General features: G+C 37.3%; 1 protein-coding gene across 4 annotated transcripts in view; it reads left to right on the plus strand.

Moving 5' to 3' along the window:
• Positions 1–13979, plus strand: part of Pdgfd (platelet derived growth factor D) — a 231506-nt gene extending 217527 nt beyond the window's left edge. For 3 of the 4 annotated variants that reach the window (XM_048795791.1, XM_048795790.1, XM_048795789.1), the window contains exons 6-7: positions 1159–1373; positions 11761–13979. In XM_048795791.1, the coding sequence (XP_048651748.1) occupies positions 1159–1373; positions 11761–11886 (341 nt within the window). In that variant the 3' untranslated portion in view covers positions 11887–13979. The remainder of the gene's footprint in view (positions 1–1158; positions 1374–11760) is intronic. The other variant, XM_048795793.1, reaches the window with a different exon arrangement.
• The last annotated feature ends 660 nt before the right edge of the window (positions 13980–14639 follow it).

Below are 14639 nucleotides of genomic sequence, written 5' to 3' on the forward strand. Positions count from 1 at the left end.
AAAGGGCTTCCTTCCAACCACATCCTTGTGAGAAGACACCTGTGTATGTGCGCGCCAGACAGAGGATTTGAATGGCAAACAAAGGATGGTGGGATGTATTTGAGAACACCACTTAAAATACACTTTATGGGACACAACAACAAATTTAATTCAAGCAAAGATTTATAACTTAGATTTGAAAGTTTCGAATGACACTGTTAATTCATTGTAGTCCCATCAACCTCAGTCCTTCATAATCATTTGCATGAAGTCATCACCAAATGAGAGAAAGAGGGAGAAATGATTTGATTTTTTAAAAAAATGTCAGCCATATTTTAAAAGGAAAAAATGAGGGTAGAGGCAATCAAATAAATCAAGATGAATGAAAAAAGCCTGGTATTAAATGAGTACCAGGCACACTCTGTATTCACCCCTTCAAATGTTTACATATTATAGATGAGGAAACAGAGGTCTGAGTCAATAAATAACTTTCCCACTAAAAGGAGGCACAACTGTGATAAAGCTGTCTGTCATTTCCTTGCAGAGCTCAGGCACTCCCACTGTGGAGGACTGCCATCGAGGACACAGGGCACAGACATGCATCATGCCCACAACAGAAGACCATTTCTTTTAACATTTTGGTTAATTTTGGAGTTAAAATAAAACTAAAACCTTATCTTTTCTCATGCTTCCTTGTAGAAACTTCATTGCCAGATACGTATGTTGGAGTAATTGTCCCTAATATGTCATTGATACAATTAAAATTGTATTTGAGTAATGACTTTGAGTCAGGATTTATTTAGAAGCAAGAAGCAATTTATTTGTGTTTCTTGAAGATAAAGGCAATTATTTTAAATTGCCAACTATTACATTTTCTTTCCTCAGAACTTTTTTTTTTTTTGCATACAAAAAGCTACCAGAAAATTTGAGCCCAGATACAGACTTTTGCAGGTTTCATATTGTTTTGTTTTTGTAGTTATTTTTGAAGGGCAGATAGGATCAAAAGACAAATAGTTCTTCTAACTGAGGAGCCCTGCAATTGAGAAGCCAAGGACAGATTTAATCCCTCAGTTTGGGTTGTCTTTTACACAATCTTCCCACTCTATTCCCAAAACACATGCTGATCATTTGTGCTTATGAGTGTGTGTTTGCTCACACAGTGTGTGCGTTTGCCCACAGTTGACCTGGACAGGCTCAACGATGATGTCAAGCGTTACAGTTGCACTCCCAGGAATTACTCCGTCAATTTAAGACAGGAGCTGCAATTGACCAACGCAGTCTTCTTTCCACGTTGCCTCCTCGTGCAGCGCTGTGGAGGAAATTGTGGCTGTGGAACTGCCAACTCGAAGTCCTGCAGGTGCAATTCAGGGAAAACTGTGAAAAAGTATCACGAGGTATGTCATTCACCAGTTTCTTGTTCTGATGCTTCATTGAGTTCTTTTCTAACTACATCAGCTCTATAAACTTGAGGCAAATGGAAGACAGTGCTGCTGAATGTGGTTGTTCAGGTAATTCACCCAGCCACCAGGATGATTGGGAGCTGAAATTCTACCCCAGCTAGGCTTGCAAGCCAGTGTCCTAGAGAAAGGCTAATCTATTCTGAAAAAGGGACTTTGTTTTCTAATTTTCAAAATGTACCATGTGGTCAATAATAGCCTTGTTATATAATCAAATGTATGGTACAATAATTTCACAGCTTAGCTGGACTCCTTTTGGGAAAGATGATGCAATTCAGATACAGGACAACTGAAAATTTAGGTTGCAGTAAGAAAATGGTAAGGACCAAACTTTAATTTAATTATTAACAAAAAGGAAGCGTAACAACAATGGCAAAATATAAATTATCAGAGACCTTTTCATTCTTTAAATATGAAAGTACTTTTTTCTAAAATGCTTATTTTTCTGAATGCTAAATACTGGTTAGCCCTGCCTGGGAATTAGTTCTTGGATCATACAAAAATACACAAGGAGAAGGAAAGCAATTGAAGGAGAGCAGTAACCTTTAATAATACTGGTAACAAATCTCTATGAGCACTTACAAGGTACGCTTCAGAGCTTGTCTACCTGTTGTAAAGGGGTGCTATTTTGTTCTCCTTATGAGTGGGTAAACCAAGGCCTATGAGGATCAGTAAGTTGACCAGCATAAAATAGTCAGCAAATCATAAAGCCAGGATATGAACCCCCATCAACTGGTTCCAGAGTCTGTGTTCTTTTTTTTTTTTAATTCTTAGTTTTAAAGTATATTCCATTTTGATTAAATTATACAAGCACGGAATATGATTCTAATTAGGACCCATTCTGTGGGTGAGCACAATGGTGGGATTCACTTAGGTATTTTTATATGTATACATAGGAAAATTATGTTAGATTTATTCTATTGTCTTTCCTGTTCCTATCTCCTGTTTCTTCCTTTCCTAACCCTTTGTCTAATCTACTGAACTTCTCTTCTTCCTCTCCTTTCCCTCATTTATTGTGGGAATAATATCAGTTAAAACATTCAACCTTTGTTTTTGGGGGATTGGCTTATTTCACTTAGCGTGTTAGTCTCCAGATCCATTCATTTACTGGCAAATGTTATAAACTCATTCTTTATGACTGAGTAATATTTCATTGTGTATATATACCATTATTTCTTTATTCATTGATCTGTTGATGGGCATCTAGGTTCATTCCTTAGCTTAGCTACTGTGAATTGTGCTGCTATAAACATTGATGTGGCTGTGTCACTATAATACACTGATTTTAAGTCCTTTGGGTATAAACTAAGATAACTGAGGATTTTGGGGTATAAACTGGGATAACTGAGTCACATGGTGGTTCCATTCCTAGTTTCTTGAGGGATCTCCACACTGCTTTCCAGAGTGGTTGCACCAATTTGCAGTCCCAAATTGATATATGAATGAGTGTTCCATTTCCCCCACGCCCTCGCCAACATTTTTTGTTACTTGTATTCTTGATAATTGCCATTCTGATTGGTGTGTCTGTGTTCTTATTGCTAGTAATGTGCTTTCTCATATGGCACCATATTAAACATAAAAGAATAGAATTAAGGGTGTTAGAGCTGCCCCTGACACTGAGAGTAGCTCTAATTGCTTCTTGATTGTCAGCTGCTCAAGTTTAGAGACTTGATTTTCACATGTGTGTAATAAGCTGAGAAATCATACCAGATTACCCAAATAAAATAGTAACCATGAAATGCATTTTGCAATGTATAAAACATCATGAAGAAATGTTTAAAAATGTAAGTTGAAATATGAAGTAAACATCATTTTTAGGAGATATCATTTGCATTGCTTTTCAGCAATATTCAACAAAACAAAGGAATAGATAGAGGGTTTTCTCTAAATAAGATCTCCAGTTTTGAAAAACTGACTTTTATGGGTGAACTTTTTTTTTCCTTGTGGTGCTCGAGAACCCAAGGCATTGATACATGCTACTTCTCTTCTGTACTAGATCTTATACACTGTACTACCAAGCTGTACTCTAAGCCCCAGTTTCTTTGATTTTTATCCTGAAAATAATACAATACTAATAATTAAGAGGTAACTTCTGGGTTGGATGAAAATGACATGTCATAACTGATGTTTATAGCCTAGGAAATGTGGAAGGTCCTGTCACAGTATCCAGGCCCACCATAGGCAGTGGAAACACTATTTCAGACCCACATAGAACATATTTTCTTAGCCAGAAGAATTGCTTACTCCACCCCACTGATTTCAAAGGAAAACAAACATGTTCTCATACCTAGAGAATGCCATGGTCTGTATTCATTGTGTTTTATTTTTGTCTGAACTGATGAACTCTAGATTGGCTGTTGCCCTTCACATTTAAAAACCTGAGTTTTGTAATGTTTAGTCATACCCCGAGGATAAATGCAGAATGCAACAATCAGGTTAGAGTTAAAATAATCTAGGAAGTGACAAGATCTCTACCTAGTAATAACTGTGAGGAAAGCATTCAAGTTTAGGGCTTTGATGTATTTGTGGAGTGCTTTATTTTTATCTTGACTCTCTGCTCAGATAAAAGTTTCAGCTTAGTTTTTTAAATTTCTCATTGTAGAAATGGCAGAGTTAATCATACACCAGAAGGACTCTCACCGGGCCCCCACTCCCCCATCCCCCTGAAAGTTACCTCTGAAGAAATCTGAAGAGCCCTGTTACCCTCCTCCTCTTAGCTCCTTTCTCTACTGCACACAATAACGGTCACCTGTAAGTTTCTGTTCACAGTTAATATCTAGAGGGGGAAACCTCTGATCTCTTTGTCATGAGTGAGTCTACAATGTTGGCATCCTTTTGAAAGTACACTCTAAAGCATCTCTTTAAAATGTGTCCTAATATCTTTACTTCCAGGACTGCAGAGCTCTGTATAAATTCACTCTGCCAAGTGCTAGACAAAAAGACAAAACAGCATCAATCACTCAGTCAGCAGCTGCATACCTGGAACAAACACTGTCATATTTCCCCTCGACTCCTAAAATATCCTTGGAATGTGTCACAGTTATCACCGTCAAGTGCCCTGCAGAAAGCTTACTCCATTTCCAGAAACGGGGGTTTGCTTGAGCTTCGTCTCATTAAGGGAAAATTCTAGTCCATTTCTCTATTAGTTCTCTTTCTTTATTCTTGCCTCTGAGAAATGAAAACGCAGTTTCCCCAGCTCATGGTTGCAACTGATGAGATGTGAAATGAGTTTCTATGAGAGATGACACCCTTAAGGGAATAATGAGAACTTGTCACAGAGCAAGCCTGTGTGATTCTCCACAAATACTTCAATGCTCAACATTAGGGAATTAAAATATGCAAAATTAGAACGCTCCTCATGAAGCTGCTATCATGGCCCAGGTCACACTTCTTTTCTTGTGGGGGTTTGAACAGTGTGCACTACCGTACAATATTATCTCCTCTCAAAAGTTTGTGGGCTCCCTGTGGAGTACTTTTCCTCCATCCTAACAGTTGTTCTATGCCTCCTGGAATGTCTAGGAGTAAGGATGGGAAACCATCTTTCCTTCTATTCATTCTGGGCTCATGGCTGAGAACACTATAACGAAAAGCAGATTGACAAGAGAAAAGTATGTAAATTTATTTAATATAAGTGTTCAAGGATGCAGGAAACTTCATAAGGAAATGAAGACCTCAATGGCTTTCCTATAATGGGTATGCTGAAGGGTGGATGGTCGTGGAGAAATGATAGGTAATAAATGCAATCTAGTGGGAATAAACGGGGGGCTTTGCTCAGAGTCCTCGTTTTCCTTTGTCTTCAAAGACAACAGCACTCCTTTTCTCTAGCAATAGGGAGAGCTCCTCTCACATGAGGGCCTTCTGTCCTGCTTCAGGGCAAAGTCAGAGCCTCCTTCCTCAGAGGAGAAGGACAAGGGGAAGATGAGAGTGGCCTTTAAAACAGCTTGTGCTGATTTGAAAGGTACTTTGGGTAGTGATTTTTATGAAAGGGAGGGTTCAATAAAACATATTGTGTAGACATATGAGGATCCTATCATTTCAGTTCTCTTCTTCCCTGGAATAGGAACAGGATATCCCCTAGAAATACAGTGGCCTTTTAAATTAATACCTACGGTTTTTCATTATTCGGTACCCAGGCTACAATGACTCTTCAGTCAGGTTAGAAAGCAGGGAGGGAGAAAGATAGGAATCCTTCCTCTCTTGCTTTTGTCACGATGCCAACTGCCTGCACAGTCTAATGGAACTGTCTACACTGATGCGTGTTCTGTCCCACATGGTCATCACTGTAACAGGTGGACGCTGAGCTCCTGAAATGTGTATAACACAATGAGAAACTGATTTTTTAAAGTGTATTAAATTTGATTGAAATGTAAATAGCTACATATGGTCAGTAGCTACTGTGTTAGACAGCACAAGTCTAAAAGTTCTTTTTTCTTATTCATTTACAGCCTCTAGAATCACTCTTTCTCTAGGAAAAAAAAATAAAAATAAATAGAGGATTCCTTTTATTTTAATGTAGAATTTTGCACTAAAATTTGCATTCTATTATAGTTAGAGACCTAGGAGAAACAGAACATTAATACAGTGTAGACAATGGAAGGACTGGTATCAAGTCCTAAGACCTGGTCCTTGATAGGAAAGACAAATGACAAGTCGCTCATCTATGTTATGCTGAGAAATTAATTTTGAGCTACAGACTTGAGATAAAAAAAAATAGTACTTGTACATTATCTGTTGAAACATCTGTTATTGAAACACACTTATCTAACATTGCAAAATGGGACCAAAGAGACAAAAATTTTGTTCCAGAAATTTCTACTCTCTGGCTAAAGTTTGTGGGTCATGATTACAACCAAACATAAGTCAAGAAAAGCTTTTCAACTATTTTTGTGGAAATGGCATTTTGAGAGCTTGTAGGGAGTCTTCCTGCTCCTTTCCCTTTCTGTGCCTTTGAATGAGACCACAACTCATGCCTTTCCTGTGTTTTCCTACTGAGAAAGAGGGCAACAGAGTGGGAAAAGAGCAGGACTAGATGATTCTGGCTCAGGCTGTGCCTGAATGAGGAGGCCACACAGGTTCAGCCACCAAAGCCCCGCAGACTGCTGCTTTTCTCGCTTAATCCCCACAGAAACCTACAATTTCAGGTTTCCAGGAAGCACTTAAGTTACATGAAATCCATTAGCTGTTACAATTGTACTCTCCCGTCAAGATCTTATCCTATGAAATTGTATAAGAAATATAAACAGGTCCGTGGTGGAAGTGCTGGATAAATACAAAAGAATAAAGGTATGATGTGGAACAGTTAATGTTTATAGGCTGCTTATAAAAAGTTAATTCACCCATCTTTTCAATGGTGATGACAACACCTGTTTTCCTCGCCACATGGGGATGGAGGTGAATGAGAACAGACACTGTAAAGCTCAAGACAAGCATGCGTGGAAGTGTTTGGTCTGACTTTCTCAGTTCTGATTGCCTTTCAGCCCTGATGATTTCCTTGCCAAGAGAAAGGCTCTCCATTGGAGTACTCTGGAGTGTGCACAGCCTTTCCCGTCTGACCCAGCTTCCATCAGGCCTTCTTTCCAGAGCCTGGCAAGCCTGACCTGGGCAAGCTACTTCCCAGTAGACAAGGCCCATCTGTACCATGAATGAGACTCTGTGCTAATGTCATGCTCTGGAATTAGTTGCTCAGCCAGGCTCCCATCATGTCCTCTGCAGTGGATAGGCTAAACACGTAGGCATTAATTCTCTAAAGTGCTATCAAAATCATTTAATTATTTTTTTTCTATAAAGGTAGGCACTATAGCCAAAATATTTCCCATAATAACCCCACAGTGCTCATATAAAACTTCTGGTTAGAAGTGAATATTCACAGATATTAAGACTGCATTTTCAAAATTCATGAGCATTTTATAAACACTCACTACATAACCCAGCCTTTCGTCACCTTCAAACTTCTCAGTGTAATGTTGTTGAACTGTTTGTCATTCATATCTTTCTTATTGAGTACTGTGTCTTATGACTTGAAATCAGTCCTTCTGTGATAATGCTCAGCCTCAGCTACAACTGTTGCTTGCACATTGAGTGATTGCTCAGGTAGAAAATGTTATCCCTTTTCCAAATGTTTTGGCTTGTAGTCACTTAGGTTTTGGAATAATTCACTATTAACCCTTAAAAATTTTGATTCTATGCACATGAAAGAAGTCAAATTAGAAGCAAAAATGAATTTTTTTATTTTAAGAAACTGTGTGATTGTGTGTGTGTATGCATGTGTGTGTGTATGTGTGTGTGTATGTGTGTGTGTGTGTGTGTGTTGAATACTACCTGCTCTAGAAGTTCAGTAGAATCTTAAATAAACTCTTAATGATTCAGGTTTATACAATGCATTTGTGCTGAAATATGTACTTGTGTTCCTATGTCAGCCATTAATTTGGGAACTGTTACAAGGCCTTAACAACCTTTTTTTTATATTCCCAATAAACAAGAACCCAACTCAGCAGATAGCTTTTCTGCCCGGTATTGTTTTATTAGTATAATGGCTTTATGGCAATGATTCATTCAGTGGTTTATTGGCAACAAGGCTAGTAACTGTAGTTAAATATCTTTCATGATGTGGTAATTTGCAAAACCGAGCATCTTTGATTTCGTGTAGTGATATAAAAGCCACTGAGTGGCTCAGTCACTCTCCATTTAGTAGACGTCAGCTTTGTCTGGCTTCAAGTAGTTTTCCAGGGGGTAGAGGGGAGTCAAGATTTCCATTTTCACCCATAGGTGCTAAGAAAAGCCTGGTTACCCCTCAGTGGATATTTATTTCCATGTGTGTGCTTGCAGCTGTGACTCATAGCTTGGAAAATAGGGAGGCACTTGGTGATGGTACTTATTAGCAAGTTTCCTTCAGCTACTATAATTAATTCAATGCTTCCTTCCCATTAAAGGTGACCGGATAACCTGTAGCCCACCAGTTTGCTTTCTCGATAAAAGCTTTTCATTTTTCTTTTAACTTTCCATGCTCCCTCAAATCAGCTTTGCTTTTTTTCCTCCTTTCAATGCTGTGTACCTGAACCTAAGACTATTACATGGTCTGAAAGCTTTGAACATCAGGGCTGTGATCAGTCAGTAAAGCAGTCCAATTTCCACTTTGTTCAAATAGTACTTTCCTGTCTTGTCTGGGAAAAGTGTCTGCCAATTCATTTTTCTCTTCTTATCAGCAAAACACATATATACCGTGCTTGTGTTGTTTAATATACAACACAGAGAAAATCCCTGAACAATCAGAAGACAAGTTAGAAAACCTGCTCAGGTTTTTGCTCTCATCCCAAAGCTCTCACTTTTGTTTGTCGTCAAATGAGAAAGCAAATTGACAGAGCACTGATTTTACAGATGTTAGTCATTGCAAAGTGTCAGGCCTCAATGATGGTCTTCTCTTAAACAAAGAATATTTATCACATGCTCAGTTTCTTAGGAACCATTTCCCTTCCCTGCATCTCCCAGCTCCCAAGCCTGATTTACATGCAGATAGTCTTGGACAATAGTGACTCATTTATATTGAAGAAATACTTGACAAAGCCATAGAGGTGCAACCTCCCAAGCCCCTCCAAAACACTCCTACCAAATATGGTGCTGTAGGGTTTTTATATCTATCATGAGCAGGACTGTTTGATACCCCAAAAGATAACACATTCTTTACTCATTGCTTTATTATTTCTAACTTATTTTTTCTTATCATTCTACTTATTTTTTTTTTCATTGAGAAGTGATATCATTTTCCCCCGTGGAAGGAAAAAGCAAATGTCATTGTAACTCTGCACTTAGTACTTTAAATTTTATATCAAAGTCACAAAAGGATTAAAACTGGTCCAAAATGTGGACCACTTTGTTTTGTGCCCTGTCCTGTCCCCTTGTTTTGCCTCCTGTTTGTTTGCAGTTGGAACAGATGGGACACATAGAAAAGGGCAAAACAGAGAGAATATGAAGCTTTCTCTAGTCTTCTGCATTGGTCGCATCACCTTCCGGTTCACCCAGATGCATTTCTTGAAGCAGCTACTATGTGCCCAACATGCTGTTGAGATGTGCAGACTAAATACAGGACTAAGGACATGGCTTAGGCCACGGCAAGCCAGACCAGTTCTACCACCTATTAGCTCCATGTAACTCAATCTCTCTCCTAGTCTATAAACTAAATTAGAAAAGTTTCTATCTCCTAGTTTTGTAGAAAGAGCCAAATAATTTAATATTCTCAGAGCCTCCTGCAATGGTGCCTGCCATCTAGTCTGTGCTCAATATTAGTGATTATTTTTACTATTCTAGCCCCTAAAGCTATTATAATCAAATCAAGAGAGATAACATATAATAAATCATGTGGAATTGTATGATACATATTTCAACTGCAGTAGAATAATAGGAGAAAATGATTAAAAATATAATTAGTTGGAAAACTGGCACTTGAACTAGCTTTACCAATAACAACCACTGTTGAGTGTCTGTGCTTCCTTCATGAACTCTCTCACATGGTCTTTTTTTCTTCCAGTTTATACTCACTATTCTTTTCAATCAAAATCTAGCTTAAATGAAAAATAAAATGCAGTGATTTATTCTCTGACTTCCCAGAACTCCTGAGGAACAACACAGCTAAATGCTCAATGGAAAGAGTATGCAACCTAGAATACAGAGGGCTGAGGACTCTGGGTCTGTTATTTCTAGTAGATGGCTTTAGTTTTGTTTAAGACCTTAAATATTTAATATGAGATAAGAAAATGGCTGGGAATATAATTTATAAAAGAATTGTGGGGATTCTATGAGAAGTTATAAAGACATTAAACTGTGATTTTCCTTCATCTCTGACAGAAGTATACTAAACACAGCAAGGCAGGTTCCCACTGTGCTTCACGTGTATGGCCAGACACAGCTTTGAAACACAAGAGGGAGTTATAAACACATTACAGAAACATTGGGTCAGAGCGCATGAGGAGCCTGAGGACCTGATCCCTGGTCCAGGGGCCTGGAAGACCCTGCACGTGGTGCTTCTCAATTAGAACCTCAACTGTCTAATATATAAACTGGGCATAATGATACCTTCGTCACTAGGTAACACTTAAGATTTCCCAGATGGCAAAAATATAATGTCTATGCAAGTTCTTTGAAAATTGTAAAATGCTGCTCAATTGTTTGGTGGTGCCATGATCAAGTTTAGAGTCTAACAGGAAAATAGAACAAAATAGATGTAAAAGACATGTAAATCAATGGATGTGTAACTGATGTGATTCTGCAATCTGTGTATGGGGTGAAGGTGGGAGTTCATAACCCACTTGAATCAAAGTGTGGAATATGATATGTCAAGAAATTTGTAATGTTTTGAACAACCCACAATAAAAAATTAAAAAAAAAAAGAAAGAAATTAAATACAATGAATATTTTTCCAAAGAATGGAATATATGTACCCCTGACTTTTGTTAATTTTGTACATGTGTTTTGGTTTACATTTTTATCCAATTCCCTTTAATTTTGAATAAAAAATTTCAAACAATAAAAAAAAAAAAAAGACCAATAGGAACCTAAGAACATAGAGAAAATAAGCAGCTGAACGGCCTGAAAAAGCAGGTAACATTCCAAAATGTCTGTTCATCTGGTCATGTTTGACTAATTGAAGGTCACAACAGAGAAGAAGAGTTAGTTTCTAAACTACCAATTTAAGAAGTTATGTTTAAACTTACTAATTTAAAAATCGAGGATATACTTATTAATTGAAGAAATGCTGTTTTGATACACATGTATTATCACACAAAAATTATAGTGGAACCTGATATGTTTCATATTGTAAAAAGTATTGTGTTTTCACAAATATGTTAGACCGTGAACATGGTGTAATTTAAGACCGCTAATGACCTCTCAGGCCAGACTGTTTACTTCAATCCAGCATTGAGTCACACTGGCTATTATGTTCACAACTTTGTTAATTGCCCTTCTATGTTGATACTATACTCAGTATTGTATTTATTGATTACCTGTGCTTTGGTCAGAAGAACAATATATTTGGGCCAGCACTTAGCATGAATCAGGCCCTTAGAAAGCTGTCATTAAACCCCTACTAAGACACCTGAGGTCATCTTGGTACCACAAGTAGATAATACAGGAGCATTACTCTGAGATCAGTGGAATCTTGTACTTCAATGATTACAAAAATGCTTACATGTATACATTCTAATAGTAAGCCAATCGTTTTTGTTGGATTCTCAAAATAATTAAGAAACAATTATTAAAGGAATGAGTAAATGGTATCTGGATTAATTAAACTCCAAGAGCTTTCTAACAGGAAATATGTTTCTTTTCTTAGGTACTGAAGTTTGAACCTGGCAATATCAAGAGGAGGGGCCTGGCTAAGAACATGGCTCTTGTTGACATCCAGTTGGATCACCATGAACGGTGTGATTGTACCTGCAGCTCAAGACCACCTCGATAAAAGAATGTGCATAAACTTACATTGAGCATGAAAGAACCTTTAGTTTAAGAAGGATATGGTAAGGGACCCTTTCCCCACCCCCAGCAACCGAATTTGCTACTAGCCTGAAATATAATGATACAGTGATTGCTGAGACGACCTAGCTTTGTTAGTTCTGTGGCAAGTAGAAAGGTGCATCATCAATTTCTATATCCAAGAATGTAAGACTGCATTTTATAGTAGTATGTGAGGATATATATGTATACACACAAATATATACATATGTCCAGGATATGTGTAAATAGATACATGGTTTATTCAGTAGGTATAACCAGGTACACCAGAGCTTATATATGGCTGAATGATTTAGACCCTTAATATTTTTCCAAAATAAGGGTAAGGGATATGTCAAATATATAACACACATCTGTAGGAAATTCAGAAGATGAACTTTTTATTTTATTGAATTTTGAATCACAAACCATTTTGGATCTTGAGCCCATCTTGTATATTAAACACCAACATATAGGCTTTTCTTAGATATCTGCCTTAATTATAAAAAAGGAAAAATATGGTTTGTGGGAAAAAGAAAATTGCCTAACCATTTTTTTCCATGAGATGCACTACACATGCTTGGTAATGTGGACTATAGTTGACTTTCTCCAAAACCATGCCATAATAATATGGAAAATTTAGAAATTAAGTCACTAAGTTCTCTTTTTATGCATTTTCTGAGACATTCTAATTCATTTAATACCCATCTCAAAAAATATTGTTCAGAGTGTTTATTATTATGATCCTTCAAGAGACAACTTATAATAAGTTTTAGCAGAATTTTGAATTTTTTTCTCTGCAAAAATTCCTCCAAAATAACAAATCCTTTAATAAATGGCATGGAGATTATGTATGAACCTTTCAAATGGTGTTCATTAAAAAATTTGGGCAGTTGAAAGTCAAAAACCTAAGCATTGAAATATTGACATAACTGGAAATTAGATGGAATATTTGATAGGATCCATATTTAATAATGGATTCAAACTATCCAAACTGTGCCAATAATTTTATGTATTTTGCTTTTGTGTTCCTGTCTCTTCAATATATACACATGGATTTACAATGGCATTTTATATTTGGCGAGCCATCATGGATTATTTATAACCTAAAAACTTTTGTATATTAATAAAGCAAGCAAATTTTATTGATGTAAATCCCTAATTAGATCCTCACTTAACATTCTGAATTTCTATTTCTGAACCAAGTGAAATCAGGTCTGGAGTCTTCTGTTCTTTCCAAATCTAGGGAGCCCCTTGTAAATTATGGGAGTATAAATTTTTCCCTACTACACCACTTAAAAACTGTTTTGCATTTGTTATTGATATTTGGAGTAAAATTTTCTCTCTGACTCCTTTGTGTCTATTTTAAAGAGACTGACTTCAGGAGTAGGAAATGATTCATCATTCTCAAAGCAAGACACTTAAGAGGGAACACTGAGATCAACATAGCTCAAGGGTTGCTCACAGAGGACCACATTTTTCCTGCAGTCTTGAGAGTTAAAGGAGAGCTGATTTATTTTATGAGTCCAGGGTCCTACTGACCACAATCAGTTAGTGTGAGGGAGACGTGCCCCTACTGTTTAGGTCCTGGTGTCAGATGAATGGCCTACATATATTGGGACTTTTATGTACAGTGCTCTCAGACCCAAGTTGTCAGCTGTCCTCAAGTAGCTTATTTCTTCTTGACTCTTTGAAATAAGACCTACGCTTATTGATGATGTACTTTCTAAAACTCCCCTAAAAGTGTTCGGTGTTTTTACTCAGGGAATAAGTGGTGAAATAAAGTACTCTGTTGTTCAGTTCTCCTAAAATCCCAGAGCACAGTCAGAAATAGCCCAGGCAGACAGTAATAATTAGGAGCCACTTCCCTTTCAGGACCACTTGCATATTTTCCTGGGAAAACATCAGCTTCCTGTTCCAAAATCAAAATGTGTGTTAACATCACTCACTTTAGCTTGTACAGCTCACATTGTAGCTGTAAATATGAAAAATCCTCCGTGTTCTAACCCAATTTTCAATAAACCTCCCAGGCTGCAATAAACAGGATGGTTTTCAGTTAAAGCCCTATCTGTACTTTTTATTTATTAGCCGAGATGTAAGCAGACGTATTCACTCACTTATCCTTTTCTTTCCTGCATGTTTATTAAAACTTCTCCCTTGGTTATCTGTTACCTATCGCACTTCCAACGTGTAGCCAATAAATCTGTTCCATTGCCATCAAAGGAATAAAAAGTTCACTGTACAAATTACATTTCAAAACACACCCTAATAAATCCACATTGCTGCACGGCTCACTCACCTGGAATAATGCCTTTCATTCAATATGTTCTTATAAAGCAGAACACTTTCGTAAGTAGAATGTTTTATGTTTTTTTGTCATATCGGTAACATGCAGCTTTTTCCTCTCACAGCATTTTCTATAGCAAATGTAATATGCCTCTTATCTTCATGAAAAATAAATATTGCTTTTGAACAAAACCACTCCATTATTTAGTACTCAATTGCAGTTTTAAAGGGTATACAATATTACAAACATACTTTCACAAATGGATCCAGCTGTTGGGAATGACAAAATTGGGTGATATCTGAGGGCAATTTATAAGAGCTAAAAGAATGAACGTGCTCCCAGACGACAAGCTTCCACTCTGTCCCCATCCTGCCACCACATAGTGAGATGGGACTTAGGCTTCATGGTCTTGTTGTTGCTTTCCTTGGCTTTTT

Source organism: Marmota marmota, unplaced genomic scaffold, assembly GCF_001458135.2.
Source record: "Marmota marmota marmota unplaced genomic scaffold, marMar, whole genome shotgun sequence".
In the NCBI taxonomy this organism is placed as follows: Eukaryota; Metazoa; Chordata; class Mammalia; order Rodentia; family Sciuridae; genus Marmota; species Marmota marmota.